The sequence below is a fragment of the Lepisosteus platostomus genome, chromosome 27 (assembly GCF_059453375.1).
Source record: "Lepisosteus platostomus isolate fLepPlt1 chromosome 27, fLepPlt1.hap1, whole genome shotgun sequence".
NCBI classification, from domain to species: Eukaryota; Metazoa; Chordata; class Actinopteri; order Semionotiformes; family Lepisosteidae; genus Lepisosteus; species Lepisosteus platostomus.
Genome location: NC_142637.1, coordinates 8,634,409 through 8,655,178, shown reverse-complemented (window position 1 = coordinate 8,655,178; position 20,770 = coordinate 8,634,409). Strand labels below are relative to the sequence as shown.

General features: G+C 54.7%; 1 protein-coding gene across 2 annotated transcripts in view; it reads right to left on the bottom strand.

Moving 5' to 3' along the window:
* cpamd8 (C3 and PZP like alpha-2-macroglobulin domain containing 8) overlaps positions 1-20,770 on the bottom strand; it is a 56,675-nt gene that overhangs the window by 12,181 nt on the left and 23,724 nt on the right. For both annotated transcript variants that reach the window (XM_088621917.1, XM_088621918.1), the window contains exons 21-38: positions 20,290-20,443; positions 19,531-19,673; positions 18,926-18,977; positions 18,217-18,515; positions 17,876-18,101; positions 17,072-17,248; positions 15,819-15,900; positions 9,972-10,128; positions 8,608-8,682; positions 7,410-7,575; positions 6,453-6,539; positions 6,187-6,323; positions 5,883-6,038; positions 4,987-5,049; positions 3,628-3,854; positions 2,918-3,005; positions 872-946; positions 11-116 (exon numbers count right to left, since the gene is read on the bottom strand). In XM_088621917.1, the coding sequence (XP_088478043.1) occupies positions 11-116; positions 872-946; positions 2,918-3,005; positions 3,628-3,854; positions 4,987-5,049; positions 5,883-6,038; positions 6,187-6,323; positions 6,453-6,539; positions 7,410-7,575; positions 8,608-8,682; positions 9,972-10,128; positions 15,819-15,900; positions 17,072-17,248; positions 17,876-18,101; positions 18,217-18,515; positions 18,926-18,977; positions 19,531-19,673; positions 20,290-20,443 (2,470 nt within the window). The remainder of the gene's footprint in view (positions 1-10; positions 117-871; positions 947-2,917; positions 3,006-3,627; positions 3,855-4,986; positions 5,050-5,882; positions 6,039-6,186; positions 6,324-6,452; positions 6,540-7,409; positions 7,576-8,607; positions 8,683-9,971; positions 10,129-15,818; positions 15,901-17,071; positions 17,249-17,875; positions 18,102-18,216; positions 18,516-18,925; positions 18,978-19,530; positions 19,674-20,289; positions 20,444-20,770) is intronic.

Genomic DNA, 20,770 nt, shown 5'->3' with positions numbered 1-20,770 from the left:
ACTAGCCTACCCGGCTCATAGTAGTCGTAGACCTTGACGGGCACGGGCGCGGTCTTCCCCACGATGTACTCCCGGACGGCCTGGAAACTGACGCAGGTCATGCACTGACTGGGGATCTGAGAGACAGCGACACAGCCAGGGGGTGAGAGGCTGGAGGGGGTGACCGGAGAGGCGCGCACAGCGGGAGAGAGGAAGAGACACGCACACTCACAGGCGCTGTCACACAGCATCCAGACCACCGCTAATTAAGAAACCACAAGAGAAAGCCCTCAAGCGTCTGTTCCAGGGAACAGGGAGATCCAGCTGTCACAGAGGTGGGCGTCCACCCTGGCCCAGAGAGATCCAGCTGTCACAGAGCTGGGCGTCCACCCTGGTCCAGAGAGATCCAGCTGTCACAGGGGTGGGCGTCCACCCTGGTCCAGAGAGATCCAGCTGTCACAGGGGTGGGCGTCCACCCTGGTCCAGAGAGATCCAGCTGTCACAGGGGTGGGCGTCCACCCTGGTCCAGAGAGATCCAGCTGTCACAGAGGTGGGCGTCCACCCTGGTCCAGAGAGATCCAGCTGTCTCAGAGCTGGGCGTCCACCCTGGTCCAGAGAGATCCAGCTGTCACAGAGGTGGGCGTCCACCCTGGCCCAGAGAGATCCAGTCCAGTTCTTTGCACACGGCGGTGCAGCACACGTCGGTATTGATGGCCCTGCCCTTTCAGCTCAGAGCAAGATCTCCCCGAGCCCTTCGGAAGCGAGCGAGTTAAAGCAGGCTGCCTCTTTCTCAGTTCTGCAGAACTGGGTCAGCATGTAGGCTCGATCCAAAACAATTCTGGAGTGAAGGGAGCTGTGTGCGCGGGGGTGGAGAGGGGGCAGGAGCAATTACCTCATCAAAATAAAACAGGACCTTGCGGCCGTCCACCTCGTACCTCTTCAGCCCGACCCTCTTGTCCATCAGGACCTGCGGGAGAGAGGAGAGGGGGAGCGGAGTCGGGCAGAGCCGTGGACAGGCAGGGGTTAACCCCCCCTCTCGCCACCTCTCCGGCTCCCAGCACCCCTCCGCCCCCCCCGATACTGCCCCGGCTTCCGCAAGGAAAAATCAGCTCCAATTTGTCAGGCCTGTTTTACGGGGTGCCGGTGGGGGGGTGAAGTCGGCCCCCCCCTGCAGGCACAGCTCCAGCAGCTTTACGAGGTGCCCGACCTCGCTGGCGCCACCCGACCAGCGAGAGGACAGCCTGGGGTACGTCTCCCCGACTCCGGAGAGCCGCCCTCCCTGCGCCAGGCACGCTTATTGAAGACACCTGGATCTGCCGGAGCGCCAGGCCACGCGGACCGGGGCTCCATTCTTTCGTCCGGTTTTCCCAAATCAAATTTCTCCCGGCGTCCCGCCGCTGGGCCCCGGAGCCACTCCGAGCAGGCGCCCCCACTGCGCCGTGACCCCAGCGTGACTGGAATTTTCCAGGTGAATCGGAATTATTGCTGGGCCCCGCTATTAAATTTCACCTCTAAGTGCAGGCAATTAACATCATTATCGCCTGCGCCGCCGAGGAAACGATTTCACATCTTCCTGGGGCGGCCTTGGCTGAACCCGCGAGCTGCTACCGAGTCCGACAGCTTCACAGCTCCGGGCGGTTTCAGATCCTGGCGTTCTGGGGCGCGCGCAGGGCCGAGAGAGGAGGGTCTCGCCTATGACTGGGGTTAGGCGTCGGCAGGGAAGGGTGGATATCGGGGTGCGAGCCTGCAGCTCCCCTGGGCGCGAGCCGTTCATGAGATGAGGAGAGCTGGGGAGCTCAATCTGGGCCTCTCGGACTGCTGTGTAGCTGGGGCTCCATCACCCCCAACCCGGTAACGAGGGACCATGAGTTACAGAGCACCTGCTGGCCGTATCTGCATGGGGCTCTGCCCCCCCAAATGCAGAGAGACAAGGGTGCCGCAGCCTGTGGGGTGTGCAGTATTATTGACCTACAAGGTGGGGGGGGGGGTCTCTATAAAATGAGACCCCGTTAATGATGCTGCGCTCCTCACCCCCAAGCCAGACATCTCTCTATTAGGAACATCTCTTACTGGGGACCTTCGATAACGAAGGGGGGGTTTTTACTGTGTTCCTCTCCTCGGCCCAGCGGAGGCGCCACATGGGGAGAAGATGGCCTGGGCCTCTCTCAGGCTTGTAAGGGCGGTCAGTGTCTCACCCGGCGACGTGTCCTCTCGGAGACGTCCGCCGCACGCGCTCCCTCCCCGGCCTGCGCCGCGGGCCAAAAACACCCCTCTTTCCCCGCGAGCCGTGTCGGAATGACCGGCATCGCTTCATCCCTTTTCCTGGCTCCTGGTATCCTCACGGAAAAGTACAGCCAAAACCCCCGAATCCCCCCTGGAAATAGACGCATCCACGGGTCCGGGTGGGGGGGGCAACTCTGCCCCAGCCAAGGAAAGATGGCTCGGAACAGCCCAAGGGGGCAGAACGGGGCAGAAAGGGGGGGTAGTTCCTGGAGTCTTAAAGAATGCACCCCCCCCCCCAACCCTGCAACACAATTCCTGGCTGAAAATGACCACACACACACTGAAGAGGAGGGAGTGGGGCTGGAGCTGATAAATTCCAAGACACGCTGCCTCCGCTCAAATCGCCTCCAGATGTGGGGAGCGAGTGTCCGTCCCCGAGCGGCAGTAAACAGGCCCGGATCGGGCCGATTTCCCAGGGATTCGCTTCAGACAGCCCCCCAGGCAGCCGCGCGGAATGAGGGCCTGTCCACAGAGGGCACTACCCCCCCCGCGGCGTGGGCCGTGATAGGAGATTCAGTGAGGGGCCGCACCGCGGAGCACAAGAAACGTCGGGCGCGCGCAGACTGGACGCCGGGCACCACGCTGGACGGGCAGGGCGTCCTTCCACCCACAAAAGCGGTCGTGGACACAAACGGCGCGCCCCCCCCCGTCTTACCTTCTCCAAGCTCTCCACGTCAGGACGGAATCCAGACAGCAGCGGCACCTCCAGGACGGCCATGTTGGACGAGCCAGAGTGGAGCCACCTGGAGGGAAGAGGCATGATGGGAAGCCTGCAGTGGCGCGGTCCCTTACAGCAGCCCTCAAACTGACGCTCAGAAATAAACCTTCCGGTCGGAAAATGACTGAAACTGCCTGTTACTACCAGCAGGGGTAAAACCACCTGTTCCATTCCAGTCCGGTTCTTATGCTTATTGTTTTTACAGAGACTATGATCAGCACATTTTGTACACACCTAGGTATTTATTTATTTTTATTTGTTTTGTTTGTCTTTTGGTCTGATGTCTGTTTTGCTTGTCTTGGGCTGGACTGCTGTAACACATCAATTTCCCTACGGGATTAATAAAGTATTATCGATCTATCTATGCTCCGACTGCTTTTTTTGATGGTGCTACTGCAGCTGGATGAAAGTGAGCAATTTAAGGGTAAATTACACAACCGAAGACCAAACTTGGGTTGAAGCTCAGGCCTTGCTCCTGGACAGCTCCAGTCCTGCACGACATAGAGGAAGCTTCGTGCGTGCGATGAGCAGGACTTGTTAAACACGTTCATTTGTTGCCCTTTATGAAATCAACAGTCCCATTCAGTCACGCTAAATACCCCACCCTCCTGCCCCGGCCCCAGAGATACCCCCCCCTCCCCCCCCACCTGGCACAGGCCTCCAGGGTGACGCGGTACTCCAGCTGGTACTGATCCGACGCCGGGTCGTCGTCATCGGTCACCGCCCTCTGGTGGCGGCCGAACTCCGAGCGGTTGTCCGTCCGGGATCTGGGGCGGGGTGGCGGCCGGTGCTCGGGTTTGGGCTCCTTCAGGCTGACGCTGAGCTGGAAGGCAGGCTTGGCCACAGGGTCGGGAACGTTGTAGGACACGTCGATCTGGGAGGCAGGGCGAGTAAAGGGCACAGGTGAGGAGGAGGAGGGGGGGGGGGGGGTCTGTTCGGCTCTCCTGGCTCTTCCTGGGGGTTCCCAGACCTCCAGGACTCCAGCAGGTGGCTCCTGCTGCCGGAGGGACTCGGAGGGACTCGCAGTGCAGCAGCAGCTGTTCTGCAGAAGCCCTCCAGGTGTCCTCCCAGCTGCTCACAGCCAGCCAGGCCCGGACTGTGGCGCTCGTCGGCCCTCTGCACTTTCACCCCAGGAGAGGGGTCAGCGCCGGTTGAATGACGTTGATGGACAAGATGCACTTTAAACTGTTCTCATGCTAAACCCCGTGACTGATGGGGCGAGTTGAGAGACCATCACTTCCACACTTCTAGTTTCTAGAACAGCTGCTCGAGAGCGCGTGATTGTAGATTTGGAGCACCGAGAGTCGATCGCCAGCGTGTTGTTTCAGCTCGTTTTTCGTGAGTCACTAGTGTTTCCCTCCTTCGTAGGTCCTAACAGTTTCCCAGGCCCTAGGTACTGTGCCTGCACTGCCTAATGGGAAATCCAGCACTGGTCAAAGCACATCCTCAAAGCACTTCAGACCAGAGAGCATGATAGCATTGTGTGTCCTGGGGCCCTGTCAGTTCCCAGGCAGCTGAGGTGCAGCGGGGGGGATGAGCTAACGCAAGTACAGTCCCAAATACAGATTGCATTTCTTCACAGTGATACAGCCAGAGAGCCTCAAACCTTAGTGGAAAGGGGCAACCTTCAGGCGCCTCAAACGTCTGAGCTGCCTTGGTGGGTTGCAGGCACAGGTGGAGTAGGTCAGAGATCACTGCTTTTAGTCTGGGTCGTGTCATGAGCCAGCTGGGCCCATGTAGACAGAACGCCCGGAGGAGCCACAGACCCTTTGCAACAGCGCCCCCTGTGGCGAAGTGCCCACGGGTGTCTGTTCTCCCAGCGGACAGCCACCTCGCTTGCAGGGAGAGGCGCACCGACATTCAGATGATGTCTTCGTCTCCTCTGTGCAATGAAGATGGCACCCGCTCTGAGCGCAGCTGCTTAAGAACTGGTGATACCAAACCAGAGTCACGCATCTAACATTTTCAAAGTGCAACAACATGCGAATGAAGAAAATATGATGCACCTGCATGAGACAGCAGCCTTCTCCTTTGGCGCTGACAAACAGGCCCGTGGGGATACTGGGGATCTGCAACACAGGGGACACAAAGATCAGAGCTACACAGTGCTGCAGGCACAGTCAGTCAATCTCAGAGCTGCAGGCACGGTCAGTCACTCTCAGAGCTGCAGGCACGGTCCGTCACTCTCAGAGCTGCACAGTGCTGCAGGCACAGTCAGTCACTCTCAGAGCTGCGCAGTGCTGCAGGCATGGTCAGTCACTCTCAGAGCTGCGCAGTGCTGCAGGCATAGTCAATCACTCTCAGAGCTGCAGGCATGGTCAATCACTCTCAGAGCTGCAGGCACGGTCAGTCACTCTCAGAGCTGCGCAGTGCTGCAGGCACGGTCAGTCACTCTCAGAGCTGCGCAGTGCTGCAGGCACGGTCAGTCACTCTCAGAGCTGCGCAGTGCTGCAGGCATGGTCAGTCACTCTCAGAGCTGCAGGCACGGTCAGTCACTCTCAGAGCTGCGCAGTGCTGCAGGCACGGTCAGTCACTCTCAGAGCTGCACAGTGCTGCAGGCACGGTCAGTCACTCTCAGAGCTGCAGGCACGGTCAGTCACTCTCAGAGCTGCAGGCACGGTCAGTCATTCTCAGAGCTGCACAGTCCAGATTGCATGGTCAGTCACTCTCAGAGCTGTGCAGTGTTGTAGGCATGTTGAATCCGTCATCATAGAAACATAATCTAATTTTAAATTAAATTTATCAAATTATTTTACCCAGTCAAAACCAATAACCCTCCCTCTCAAAGGAGATCAGAATTACATCTCTGCTAAGGATGAAATTTCCTATCAGGCTAGGCTTGCGGTCTGTTTATTGATCCATAAAGATGCAATACGTCAGAGGGTCCAGCAGGGGGCGTTACCACAGCACTCTGCAGAATCTTCTTGTTGTCCTTGTGCAGCTCGAAGGTCTCCTGGAAGTCCAGGTTGGTAGAGGCCAGGGAGATGGTGAGGTTGATGCCTCCCACGAAGGACAGGATGGCGTACTCCGACAGGGCCTGCAGCGCCACGCAGGTATCCTGCCAGCAGGGGGCGAGCACGAGCGGGTGACGGGAAAGGCACAGACAAAAGAAGAACAGTGAAGACCAGTGGCATGAAACTTTGACAAATCAGTTCCTAGCCCCTCCTGCCAAGCATTCTGGGGGGGGCGGGGGGGCTGCAGGGTACCTGTGTGGACGAGAAGCCCCCCAGCGCGTTCCTCTGCTGCGACAGCCACTTCACCACGGGCAGCGCCGAGGCCACGTCGCCCAGCTGGGTGTAGGTGAGCAGGGCGTAGGCTGTCATCTCCACCTCCGCGGACACCACTGCAGAGACAGACCGCCGTCAGGGCCCTGCTGTGAGCGCCCCCCAGGAGGAAGGATGACGCAGGGAGGAGGCGCTGCAGCTTCCCCGCTCCGAAAGGCGCTATACAGGGCGAGGCGGGGGGGCCGTACCTGACTGCGAGAGCCCGTCGCTGAAGCCCATGAAGGTGTCCTCGTCTGTCACCGTGCTTCCCATCAGACTCCAGTGCGTGAACCCATCTGCAGCAGGGCAGTGAAACGTTCAATAAAACAACGCACCTCTTTTTAAGGCCCTTTATTCCAGAGCGTGGGGCAGGACGCGGGCGTTTGCCCCTCACTACTACGAAGGACAGGAGCTTGCCTGCACACATGGCCAGTCCTGCAAGCTGCTAAAAGGCTTCGGCCAATATTGATCAATTAAGCCCAACACCCCAGTCAATTCCCACTTAGTTAATTGTTGGGGGGGAACCTCACTCTCAATTTCTCAGACCTGTGATTCATTTTCGATAACAAAATAAACTCACCGCTGCTATAGAAAAAGCTGACGCATCTCGAATTGAGCACAAAAATGGTGAACTTTGGGAAAGTACTGTGAATCACCATGTCGTAGAAAACCCCTGGTCTCTCCACGGGCGAGAGCGACAACTGCAACGTGAGCAGGCCCTTCCTGCTCACTAGTCACTGTAGTGATTAATATAGTGCGATGTACGAGCGAATTAGTACAGGTTGTGCACTGCAGAAAAGGCGCAACGCAAACTGCACGCAGAGTTAACAAGCAGTATGTGTTGGCAAAACCGTCTCCAAGTCGAGAGCAATATTTCTATTGGATTAGAAGAGATGTGTTCACAAGCCTGCTGGTTTATAGTGCAATAGGCCCGCAACACGTCACCCTGCCTCGTTATGAATCACAGAACATGGTGCTGCGCACACCTGGAAATTTGGACTATTTTGTGATGCAAATTGGAGGTTGTACAAGTTCCTGTGTACATTTTTCCTTTCACATGGTTTGAATCGGTGCCGATTCTTTCTAAAGCCGATATATAAATATACTGTCGTTGATGGCTTGGACAAAGGAGAAGCTTTAACCCAGGGGCCGGGCAGGCGGCTCACCCTGTGTGATGGCCATGTGGTTGAGGCGGCGCAGGGCGAGGGGGGCGTAGGAGCTGCGCAGGAGCGTCAGGGCGTAGGCCGACAGCGCAGTGGTGTAGGGGTCCTCCGCCGAGTAGGTGTTGGTCTCCAGGAAGTGCTTGGCCTTGGATACCGCCCCCTTCTCTTCCTGTCGGGGGGGGGTCAAGGGAGCTATCAGGAGGAGACAAAAAACACCCGACACCCCGCCTGCCCGGTGCCAGCGCCTCACACCAGTGTGACACCACGCTGACCGCCTCTGACTGCACTACAGCTTCATGCCAGCGAAGACAAGCGTCTGGGATGAGTTCATCACGTGACTAGTCCTGATCATCATTAAACATGATTCACGAGACCACATGAATTGCTCACGATCACACTGTGACAAACAGTAATTTATCTTCATTCCACGGACAATAACGCACTGCTTCGTGTTTAACGACATTCAAAATATTGACGCCTTTTACCAGTGTGTTTTTATGTAATGAGGTTCCCCAGTTCTGAAGCTCAGTTTTTGTCAGTGTTTTCTGACAAAGGGCTCAAAAAATCTCTCTCTGTTTCTTTGTGGCCCAGGGTGTCTCCAATGGGTCGGGTTTCACAAAAAGCACCTCTCCAACGCCCAGGTCAGAACTTGCAGGGCCCACTCCCGAACGCGCCAAAAACCCCTCCACTTTGTGCTGCGGCTTTCATCTCTGCAGAGGGATCTTTTTTCAGGTGTAGACATCCTTCACATAAAAGCCTCCGGCTTTGAACTTAACGGTCTCATCTTTTAATTGTGGATCAGAGCTCGGAGTCGTTTGCTTTGAAGTGATGAATGGTGATGAATGGTTAAAGAGGTTTTCTTCCCCCCACTAGGAGCTCTTTGAAAAGTGGAAGTCTTCAGTCAACATGTTGCTCCACTTCTGGATGACGAGAGATCTTGTGTGTGTGTGTGTGTGTGTGTGTGTGTGTGTGTGTGTGTGTGTGTGTGTGTGTGTCAGGTGAGTCAGAGGGAGGAAGAGGAGGAGAGGAAAAGGGCTGCATCCCTATAGTATCTTCATGCCTACAGTAGAGTGTCTGAGAAATGGCTTTGCAGACAAGTAAGACTGCAGACCTCTCCATGGTTTCCCTGCGACGATGGAGCAATCCACTGCGCAGGAACGCCCTGCCTGCGCAGATCTGCAGAGCGGCCGTCCCCACTCACCTCAGAGGACACCCCCGTCTCCAGCAGGGCCGCCACCACGTAGGCCGTCAGCGAGATCTTCCCATGGATGCCTCCCTTCGACAGCCAGGGGAAAAGCAGTTAGCTTCCGCCTCCACATTCCTACTCACCCCCCCCATCTCTCACAGCCTTGGTCTGTCCGGCTCTGTCCTCGGCTCTCAGGCTCAACTGTACCTGTACATCACCCCCCCCACCCCTCCCCCTCAGGCTCGACAAGCAACACAAGCTCCGGATCACACTGCCGCCAGAGCAATAAAGATCAACAGAACTTTTAAGATCCTCAGGGGCGATTCAGGGCCGCAGGGGTGCCGGAGCCTGTCCTGGGGACAGGATGCACACAGAGCACACTCACTCACTCACTCGGACCAGGGCCAGTTTTCTCAGCAGCCAATTAACCCAGCAGCATTCATTTGGACCATGGGAGGAAACCCCTGTGAACATGGAGAGGACATACAGACTGCAGCTGAACCCAGGGCCCCAGCGCTGTGACACAGACACGCTAACCACTGCGCCTGCTGATGCCCACATTTACAACTATTTATTGTTATTATTCTTAAAGCTCTCCCTATGTATTTCTCACAGCGCATCTGTACGAGCCTGTACTCTCTGGGCAGGCAGGTCAGCCTGTGTCCAGTCTCTCTGGCCAGGCTGTGGTCCTCTCTGGGCAGGCAGGTCAGCCTGTGTCCAGTTTCTACCCCAGGCTGTGGTCACTGAGCCTGTCCTCTCTGGGCAGGTAGGTCAGCCTGTGTCCAGTCTCTCTTGCCAGGCTGTGGTCACTGAGCCTGTCCTCTCTGGGCAGGCAGGTCAGCCTGTGTCCAGTCTCTCTTGCCAGGCTGTGGTCCTCTCTGGGCAGGCAGGTCAGCCTGTGTCCAGTTTCTACCCCAGGCTGTGGTCACTGAGCCTGTCCTCTCTGGGCAGGCAGGTCAGCCTGTGTCCAGTTTCTACCCCAGGCTGTGGTCACTGAGCCTGTCCTCTCTGGGCAGGCAGGTCAGCCTGTGTCCAGTTTCTACCCCAGGCTGTGGTCACTGAGCCTGTCCTCTATGGGCAGGCAGACCAGCCTGTGTCCAGTCTCTCTGGCCAGGCTGTGGTCACTGAGCCTGTCCTCTCGGGGCAGGCAGGTCAGCCTGTGTCCAGTCTCTCTGGCCAGGCTGTGGTCACTGAGCCTGTCCTCTCTGGGCAGGCAGGTCAGCCTGTGTCCAGTTTCTATGCCAGGCTGTGGTCCTCTCTGGGCAGGCAGGCCAGCCTGTGTCCAGTCTCTCTGGCCAGGCTGTGGTCACTGAGCCTGTGCTCTCTGGGTGGCAGTGCTCCAGTGTGCCCCTGACAGAGAGCTGCTCCCCCCAGCTCACCTGCAGGTCCTTGTTGAGGATGCGGCCCACGGCAGGGAAGGAGCCATCCTCCCTCTGCTGCGTGATGATCCAGTCCTTGGCCGCACGCAGCTCCGCGGGGTCGATGAAGATGAAGGCCTGGGACTGCGCGAAGGACTTGAGCACGAACGCGGTCAGCCTGCGGGCAGAGACGCACGGTCACGGGGAGAGAGAGAGAGAGAGAGAGAGAGCGGGGCAGATAGGGGGAGAGACCGAGGAAATGTGGATGAAAAGCAGGAGTTTGGGTAAGAACACGGAGAGGGGGCAGCTCAGGGCAGAGGGATGGGGATCGAGGAGGAGGGAGAGTGGTCCGGACTTCAGAGACATACGGAAAGCCAGGACGCATTAACAGCACATAATCGACAGCTGTTACATCCAGAGATCAGGACTCCCTCTTGGGAGAGAGAGGGGGTGTGTGGATTGTGGTTTGGGTCTGCCCTGGAGCTGTGGTCTCACTCTATGGGTATCTACGGGACAGTACCTACGGGTCAGCAGCGGACTGGCCGCACTGCCGCAGGGCTGCAGTTTTAATCTGTAAAGTCTCTGGCCTTCGACACAGCTCAAGTCGGCGAGAAGCGTGTCGAAGTGCAGAACGCACCCCAGCTGGCAAGTCAACACATAAAACAAAGCCACAGAACAGCCTCATTGGGCTAACGAGCCCTAACTGCAAAACCACGCAGCTTTGCTGCAGCCAGTCCCCAGGCAGCACCACTGATGAGGCAAGCAGCTCTCGGAATTTACAAAAAAAAGCATCTTGGTTTTTTTTTGGGGGGGCAGGGGGTTGGGGTTACAGAACGAAACAAAATCCCGAGCCAGGAAAGCTCATAAACCAGAGCACTAAATCCCGGACGATACCTCTCTCCCTGCGGGTGGCTGGGGAAGGAGGCTGGAGGGAGGCAGGAATTTTTAGCCCGTTAAGTAAGATGGTGTCACCAGGTTTAACAGCCCCGGCTGGGGGGGGGGGCAGGAACGCTGTAAAGATGATTTAGTGGATGAGGAGAGGCGAGAGGGCTCATCGGGCTAGAGCTCGGAGCCTTGCTTTGCTTTAGAAGACGATGTCTTGTGAGCTGATGTAGTTTAACATATAAAAAGGCACTCACCGGATTGTTACACCCAGCGCCACTCAGAAACACTAAGAAGATGTTGCACCAAGTTTACCAACTGCTACATATACTTATATATTATACATGTTAATCCTATACATATTTTACAACCCAAAAAGTATATATCTTCTACTGTATAATAGGAATAAAGCACACCCTCTGGAATGGTAATACTGAATATCTTCCACGACAGGAATAGTGTGTATCTTCTACAAGAGGAAAAGTGTATATCGTCTACAATAGGAATAGTGTGTATCTTCTACAAGAGGAAAAGTGTATATCATCTACAATAGGAATAGTGTGTATCTTCTACAAGAGGAAAAGTGTATATCTTCTACAATAGGAATAGTGTGTATCTTCTACAAGAGGAAAAGTGTATATCGTCTACAATAGGAATAGTGTGTATCTTCTACAAGAGGAAAAGTGTATAACATCTACAATAGGAATAGTGTGTATCTTCTACAAGAGGAAAAGTGTATATCTTCTACAATAGGAATAGTGTGTATCTTCTACAAGAGGAAAAGTGTATATCATCTACAATAGGAATAGTGTGTATCTTCTACAAGAGGAAAAGTGTATATCTTCTACAATAGGAATAGTGTGTATCTTCTACAAGAGGAAAAGTGTATATCATCTACAATAGGAATAGTGTGTATCTTCTACAAGAGGAAAAGTGTATATCTTCTACAATAGGAATAGTGTGTATCTTCTACAAGAGGAAAAGTGTATATCTTCTACAATAGGAATAGTGTGTATCTTCTACAAGAGGAAAAGTGTATATCTTCTACAATAGGAATAGTGTGTATCTTCTACAAGAGGAAAAGTGTATATCATCTACAATAGGAATAGTGTGTATCTTCTACAAGAGGAAAAGTGTATATCATCTACAATAGGAATAGTGTGTATCTTCTACAAGAGGAAAAGTGTATATCTTCTACAGTAGGAATAGCATATACTCTCTGGAACAAGAATACTGTACATCTTCTACAATAGGAATAGTGTACATCTCCAAAAATAAGAATAGTGTATATGTTCTGGAATATGAATAATATATATTTTGCAATAGAAATAGGATATAGTCTCTGGAACAAGAATAATGTATATCTTCTACAACAAGAATAGCGTATATCCTCTGCAATAGGCAATACTGTATATCTCTCTGGAATAGGACTAGAGCATTCCTTCTGTATAGTCCACGCCTGCAATGTGAACAGGGTACGATCACTAAGAAAGGCAAAGCAGATATCCTAGTGTACAAGCTGTGGCATCGGAAGCTGTCCGCAGGAGAACAGGAGCTGCTCTCCACAGTGCTGCGGCTCTCCGCAGGGATTGGGGATTAATCACCGAGGGGTCGTGCGGATTAGAACACTGTGTCCCACTTATTGGAAACAGACACGGGCTTGGGAGCCCGGGCCGGAAGAGGACCGCCACATCCAATCAGCACCTGACACTCTGAGCCGAGCCTGCCGGGTTCCTCTACAAAACCCAGGACCGACACAGGACAGCCAACTCAGGGTGCCCCTGGGAAGCCGGGGCAGTGGCAGTGCATCGTGGGAAATGACTTGTTTTTTTTTGCCGGAAATAATTTCGCCTTTTTCTTTGTCGAGCTGCAGGGCCACCCGTCAGCTCAACTTAGTGCCTGCCCTCTGAAGACGCTGGTGACATTAGTGCCATTCAGCACAGGCACAGACAGCACAATCGCAAGGAACCAGCTCATTATGAACGCCTCAGGTGCTATTAAGAACCCCCGAATGGTGTTAAGCAAGGAGGGCGATTCGGCACCGTCTAGCCTGTTTGGTAGTTAGTAGCTACTTGATCTGCTGATCTCATCCTGCTGCTTCTCCAGGGATGAGATGACATCACAGGCAGGGGAACTGTGAATCTGGCTGCTCACTGTGAAATGTGGAGGGGGAGATATGTATGACACAGGGGACGATGGCTTTATTTCGCTCCCACTTGCAGGAATTCATGAGGGACATGAGCAGCTTGACTCGTCACTCCTGTCCAGTAGAGCTTTCTGACATCAGCGTCCGTCTGTCTGCTCTGGGAGCTGCAGTGCCCCACCCAAGACAACTGCCAGTAACCGCCCCATAAAAAGCTGTTATGTTTCATGAAAAGTGCCATGATATTAACACAGTGCTTATTTATTATTAACACACCCTTTTCTGTAGAGTCTCTTCAGAACCCCAGGAAAGAGGACTGAGAGAGAGCGCTAAGCAGTGTGAATGTGTCAGGGTCGTCATCCCTCCTCTTAAGGGGGCTCCGGCCCCCACTCCAGCCCCTTCTCATTTAATACTGGCGCTCTCACTATTCTGGGCTCAGCATTGGGAGGGGGACCCCCGGATGCCCGCCTACCAGAGGGTCCAGGAGTGACCCGACGGCATAGGCTTGACCACGGCGTCCTGCCCATCTGAGTCCGGGGCTCGGCGCGGCCGGCCTCGTCATCCTCTCTTATTCCCCGTCCCTGCTCCGGATCCCGTTCCTGTTTTTAACCTTGTCTTGTTTCGTCTCGGATGGATCACCCGGTTCTGGACCTTGGACTTCGCCCCGGATTTCCCCCCTGGACATCTTGGACTAGATCGCCTTGGCCATGCCCCCCCGAGCACCAGATCACCATCGTCACGCCCCCCCCCGTCTGTAAACCTGCCCTGATCCTCGCCGTCCGCTCCCCGTTGCCCTACTCCACTCACTTCCGGATTTTACCGTCTGCACAGGGTCCTGAACAACGCCTCACAGGAACCCGGACCGGCCCCCGCTACAGAATGATCTGGATGCTATTGTCTGCTCCGCTGTCCTATCCAATCGGAGAGCTTGCTGCCTCCCCACCAGCCCCGCGGTCTGCGGCGCTTGCTGTAGGCTCCAGGAGAGAAGGGGTTAAAGCAGGCTTCGACCTGCACTGTGCTCTGCTGCTCCCCCGCGTCAAACAGAGAAACCCCACTTTGTTGGCCTGAACAAGGCAAACTCGTGAGTGAAATGGAAATGGGGGCAAACCACTACAGAGTACTGCTGGCAGACCTAGGTAATTAGACGGCCGTTCTGTGCCACTGGGAGCAACCCGGAGCCTGGCCTTTAACAGCAAATAAATCATTCCAGCCTCGCTTGCTTGTGTCAGGGAGCTAATTACGAGTTTATGTATAATACTCATGGGTTTACTTAACTCAGTGTTTTATAGAAAGAGCCTCCATTAAATATAATAACACTCCCCCAGCTAATAAATTGCATAGGCGCATGCCTGGGTATTTAGTCACCACAGTTTTGAAATCCCAGAGAATCGTGTTTAACTCTTACTGTTCTAACCAGGGAAACGTGCCACATTTCTTTACGGTACAGAACCCCCTCTCGTGCAGACCTAAATACAGCCGTGCCAAAACACCGAGCACCAAACAGAGCAGGCACAAACACCTGACAAAGCCTCGTCTCGCCAATCCCGCCGAGCTGATTCAGAGTCTCCTATTCCAGCTGTGGAAAAGCCGTGGAAGAATAAGACAATTCCTCTGTTATTTTGGGACGGGCAGGTGGTGTAATCTGGCCCACCCTCACCGTGTCTGTATACATGTGATGTACATGCGTGCGCTGCACATTGATGTGTCGATGTGCACGGAGCATTTTAAAATCAAAATGGAAAATAAAACCACTAGCGCCGCCCGCATACTGGAGGAAAACAGTTCCACATCGCACAGGGCTCTCAGTTTGGACACTGACAGGGTTCAGGAACACTGGGGGCCCACCCAGCCAGCATCCCCGGACGAATCGTGACCTTTCCCCCCTCTTTGTTTTCATTTCTGTCCCTGTGCTGGGTACTGGGTGCTGGCCTCCTCATGTACCATTGCCTGAAACCACAGCTGCCGATTCTGGGGTTGCTGGGGTGCTCTGTGGGTGTAGGGGGCACATACGTAGACATAGATCCACACACACCCACACACTCCACTGGAGTAGTGAAACCTTTGCAATTCTTGATCTGAACGTGAACAGGAGTAGGTTTTGGCAAATGCAAAATAGGGGCAAAGTGGATCGCGTTCAAGGGCAATTTTCCCAGAAGCCAATGAACCTGCCATGTTCTTGGGATTGTGGGAGGAATCCCACACGAACATGAGAACACACAAGCTCCACGCGGACAGCACCCCAGGTCAGGAATCGAACCCAGGGCCCCAGCACTACGAGGCAGCAATGCTCACCACTGTGCCACCTAACTAAAGCATTGTGTGCAGTACAATTCAGCTTCCATGCTTTATACCCATACTGCAACCCTGCCCAGTCTAAGTGGGCTAATGGGGCAAGGGGAAACTTGCGAAGTGTTGACAAACTCTAAAGCGTGTGGCAGGATGGTGGCGCATGATGACCTAGCCATGAAGGGAAACTATGTGGCAGGGCCTTTAAGACTGAACAGGAGGCACTTCTATACACAAAGGGTTGTGGGAGCCTGGCACAATCTACCCTGTCTTGCTTCTTCCGAGAAACATCTGGATGAGATCCTAGATCAATTGGCAACTAGCAGGCCATCAGGCTGGACCTCCCCTCGTTTGTATCTCTTCTCGTGTTCCAGCAGGATCAGGGGGACATTTGTGTGACAGTGGCAGGCTGTGCCGGACTAGGGGGGGGGGGGGTCACCCACAGGGCGGGAGGTTCTACATGACAGAAGGAGAGCCAGGCCCCAGGTCCATCGGCTGAGCCCAGAGCTGCTGCCCACACAGGTGCACAGCCGCGCTCTCCTCCCCAGCTCACTCACCACATGCTCCCCGAGGAATCCCGCTCTCCGAAGGCGCTGTAGGAGCCGTCCTGCCGCTTGTACGTCAGCTGTCTCTGGTACCCTGTGCGAGCAGGGGGGGGTGATGGGATTGAAGGGCAGGGGGAGAAAGAGAGAGACGTCAGGACCTGTATGTCTGCCCGCGGCAGAGCTGGAAATGAACCGAGACAGTTCACACTCTTCTTTCTTCGCACTCTTAAGCTTTAAAGCACAGCTCTGGGAAATAAACTGTGCCGCAATTAAAGCAATTACAGTGCAAATTAAAAAAAAAAAACATACTATCTTTTGTGTCCCTGAGCTGTGCTGTGCTGTTTACTCTCAATCAGCTTTTCCCCCCGATTAATTTCATGGAAAAACATATTCATTTATTTTTTTATTCCTGTATACCAGCACCATTCTTTTTGAATTTTAATTCCAGGCATTTTAAAATGATTTTCCACAGCTAAGGGTTTGAGATAGTGTGTGGGCCATATGCGACTGCTGTGTGTCTGTGTGGACTCCACACGAATGCAACACTTTGTGACATTGGGTCTGATTCTGTTTGCATGACTGCAGTGTGCGTGAGGCTATGTGCAGCTTGTGTGACTGAGAGTGTACATGTGCAATTCTGGATCAGTACCTGGATGGGAGACCTCCTGGGAAAAACTAAGGTTGCTGCTGGAAGAGGTGTTAGTGGGGCCAGCAGGGGGCGCTCACCCTGCAGTCTGTGTGGGTCCTAATGCACCCGTATAGTGATGGGGACACTATACTGTAAACAGGCGCCATCCTTCGGATGAGACGTAAAACCGAGGTCCTGACTCTCTGTGGTCATTAAAAATCCCAGGGTGTTTCTCGAAAAGAGTAGGGGTGTTACCCCAGTGTCCTGGCCACATTTCCCCCTGGCCCTGGCCTTCAAATAAATCCCCATCTCTGAACTGGCTTCATCACTCTGCTCTCCTCCCCACTGAGAGCTGGTGTGTGTGTGAGAGGACTGGAGCATCACCCAGGTGGGGCTGCACACTGGTGGTGGTGGAGGGGATCCCCATTACCTGTAAAGCGCTTTGAGTGGAGTGTCCAGAAAAGCGCTATATAAGTGTAAGCAATTATTTTGCATTATTATTATTATTATTATTAGCTTGCCTTGGCGTGACGTACTGCGAATATCGCCCTTGCTGCAGGCTCAAACTCGAGGGGGGTGTGCTCTAACCGAGCGACAGCGTCTTGAGCTGGGGGGGTCTCCCAGGTGAGTTACACACCTTGCAGCAGGTAGTCCGTCGCCTCAGTCTCCACCTCCGGGCTGAGCTGCCGGGTCTTCTTCAGGTAACGCAGGACGAACACGTTGGGGGCAAAGTGGATCATGTTCTGCTCCCCACAGCCGAAGGGCAGGCGCAGGAGTTTGTCCAGATTGTTGAGGGTCGGGCCCATCACGTCCCCTGAGGCAGGGCGGGAGCAGAGCACATGGTCAGACAGCGAGAGGCCAGTCGGTTTCACAGGGCTCTTCGAACCTCGGGCTGTCCCCCGTCAATACAGCTCTGTCACTCTGCAGCTCACAGCTGGCAGCCCACTGAAGCCCAGCAGGTGTGAGCCTGGTCAGAGGTGTTAGTGGGGCCAGTAGGGGGCGCTCTCACCCTGCGGTCTGTGTGGGTCCTAATGCCCCAGTATAGTGATGGGGGCACTGTACTGTTAAAAGTACTCTGACTCTCTTTTTCCTTAAAAATCCCAGGGTGTTTCTTGAAAAGAGTAGGGGTGTTACCCCAGTGTCCTGGCCAAATTTCCCCCTGGACTTTACCCATCATGGCCTCCTAATAATCCCCATCTCTGAACTGGCTTCATCACTCTGCTCTCCTCCCCACTGAGAGCTGGTGTGTGGGGAGCGGACTGGCGCATCATCCAGGTGGGGGTGGAGGGGATCCCCATTACCTGTAAAGCGCTTTGAGTGGAGTGTCCAGAAAAGCGCTATGGAAGTGCAATGAGTTATTATTATTAACTGTTATTGATTCAGGGGGTTGCGGCTCTAGAGGAATATGGGGTACCCCCAACCCGAAGGGGCGTCCGCTCACCGATCATGGAGGCGGTGGCCCTCTCGGAGCCTGGCACCATGTTGTGGGGCACGCCCAGGGTGAACGCCTCGTTGTGGTTCTCGTCCGAGTCCTCCTTGCGCCAGATCTTGAACTCGCCCGCCGAGCCCCAGCCCGTGGAGAAGCCGATGTGCCTCACCTGCCCGGGCGACACGCCCCCCCACTCCACGATGGCCGAGGCGTCGGAGGGCTGCGCGCCGTGGCCCACCTGCGGTACAGCAGAGTCGAGCCGTCACCCCTCCACCCCTCGCCCTCAGCCTGGTGAGCCCGGGCGCTGCGGGGGGGGAGGGGGGAGGAGGAAGAGGCGGCACCTGGACCCCCACCTGGACCCGGCCGCCGCCCCAGCTGATCCAGAAGCTGCGGAACTCGTCCCAGGACAGGATGCCCGGCGTGCCGGCGCTGGCCACGGGCTCGCCCATCTTGCCCAGGGAGATCCAGGTGCCCGTGTTCTGGTGCCCTCCGATGACGATCTCCACCATCTCGGCTGTGTCGTGCGCGCTGGCGGACAGGGCGACGTGGGCGTCGTTGTGCGCCTTCACCGCCACCACGAACCCCGTCATGCGCCCCGGCTTCTTCACGTACTGATACTCGTACTTGTTGGGCGTGGAGATGTGGATTTTCTCTGGGTGGGGATTTTAGAAACCAGAACAATAGCGAGACAATGATACTCCTGAGCATGGGCAACAGGCAGGGCCTGGCTCAACCTGTTATCTTCTGAGCCCTTCGTAATTTAACTGAAACCTTAATTGATACGTGACTTAGCTCTCAGAAAGCTGTGGATTTGAAGCAATAAAACTGATGAATACCTCATGAGAAATACCAGGAAGCTGTAATTAAGCTCACGAGAAGCTATATGAAAAACAGAGCTCGGCTGGAATGAACCGTAAGCTGACACTGGGGAGAAGACTGGGTGACTAGGACCCTATTATTTAAGACTTGCGCTACCGGTTTTTTAGTAGCAAGCGATTGTAAAAAGACCCTGCCGATGACGCGGGGTGCACGGTGTTTTTCAGGGTGCTCTGGCGTACTGACCGTTGGGGCAGAAGAAGACGCTGTAGGTGTACTCTCGGGGCAGGCCCTCCGGCTGTGGAGAGACAGACACACGTACACGTCAGGCCCTGCGAGGAGGACGGACTCCCAGGGACTCCAGCAGAGCTACTGTACCGCGCGGTCCTGAGCTGTGTGGGGCGTGGCGGTCCAGAGTAAACAAAACACATCAAAGTGCTGTAGGTTACAGTAAACTTAAAGAGGTGCTCCATTCTTAAATGAGTTTTAACATACTACATATTAAGTGTTTGCGAACCCTTGTCTTTTGGCCTTAACCATTTTGGGCAGATGTTATAAATTAATCAAGATTTTATAATGGGCCTAAGTCATCCCTGGCACTTTCTTTGTAGGATTAATTAAAGATCCACTCAGAGACTAAGGACCAACTAAGCAATTAAGTGTCAATTAAGTTTGCTGACCACTCTTGGTTTATAGCACCAGGGCCTGCAGCAGGTGCTCCTCAGGACAGCACAGGTTTAGTTGAGGCAAATGTGTCTTGCTGGTTAACAATTCACTTCACTCCCACCTTCGGCGCCCATGATCAGGCTGGATCGTGTGGCTGAGGTCGTCTCTCTCTCTCTCTCTCTCACCTCGACCCGCACACTCCTCCGCACATGGTCCAGCCCGGCTTGGGCCTTCCTGTCCGCGTCCGCGTCCTCCGGGCTCTTCGGTGACCTGGGCGCCTGCAGGCCGTCCGTGCAGCAGCCAGGTTCGCTGTACGCCACGGCCCGCGCTGCAGCAGACAGGAGCGCCGAGACAAGCAGAGCTGAGCCCCACTGCGGTCCCCGCCACACACCCCGGTCTCCTCCACACACCCCGGTCCCCGCCACACACCCCGGTCTCCGCCACACACCCCGGTCCCCGCCACACACCCCGGTCCCCGCCACACACCCCGGTCCCCGCCACACACCCCGGTCTCCTCCACACACCCCGGTCTCCTCCACTCACCCCGGTCTCTACCACTCACCCCGGTCTCCTCCACTCACCCCGGTCTCCACCACTCACACGGTCTCCACCACTCACCCCGGTCTCCTCCACTCACCCCGGTCTCCACCACTCACACGGTCTCCACCACTCACCCCGGTCTACACCACTCACCCCAGTCTCCGCCACACACCCCGGTCTCCTCCACTCACCCCAGTCTCCTCCACACACCCCGGTCTCCTCCACACACCCCGGTCTCCGCCACAGTCCAATCTCTACCAAACACCCCAGTCTCCATCACACACCCCAGTCTCCACCACACACCCCGGTCCCCACCACAGTCCAATCTCTACCACACACCCCAGTCTCCACTGGAACAGGCTCGGACTTGGGGCTCATAACAGCGTTAGGAGAGTGTGCTTTACCTGTGATATTGGCCACACCCAGCTCAGTGAATGACAGGACGATGGGGGTGGGCGTGGCCTCTCCAGGGGCAACACACTTCTTCCGGGTCAGGTGATGTTTCCCAGGATGCCCCACAAACTTGATCCCCTTGGGCACAGAGACTTTGATGTGCACCTGGGAAATGGGTGGAACAGACAGTGCAGGGTTACATACTGTAAGTTCAGACTTAAACCATTGAACCCTTAACTGCCTTAATAGTTTTTAATCTGTATTCCATTCCTAAACTTTTGCAGATAACCTTTGAACTATTCCATCTCATCAGCAGCATAAAATTCCAAACTTTTGACTTGTATAAATCTTGCCAGTCCAATCATTAATGACAGTATGTTTCCCTTAAGATACAATATTATGGGTGTTTCTCTCCTTTGCACTTACAGTACTTTAAGAGCAGTTAAATATTATATTTAGATTTATATATATAAAGTTCCTGAAATGTTCTGT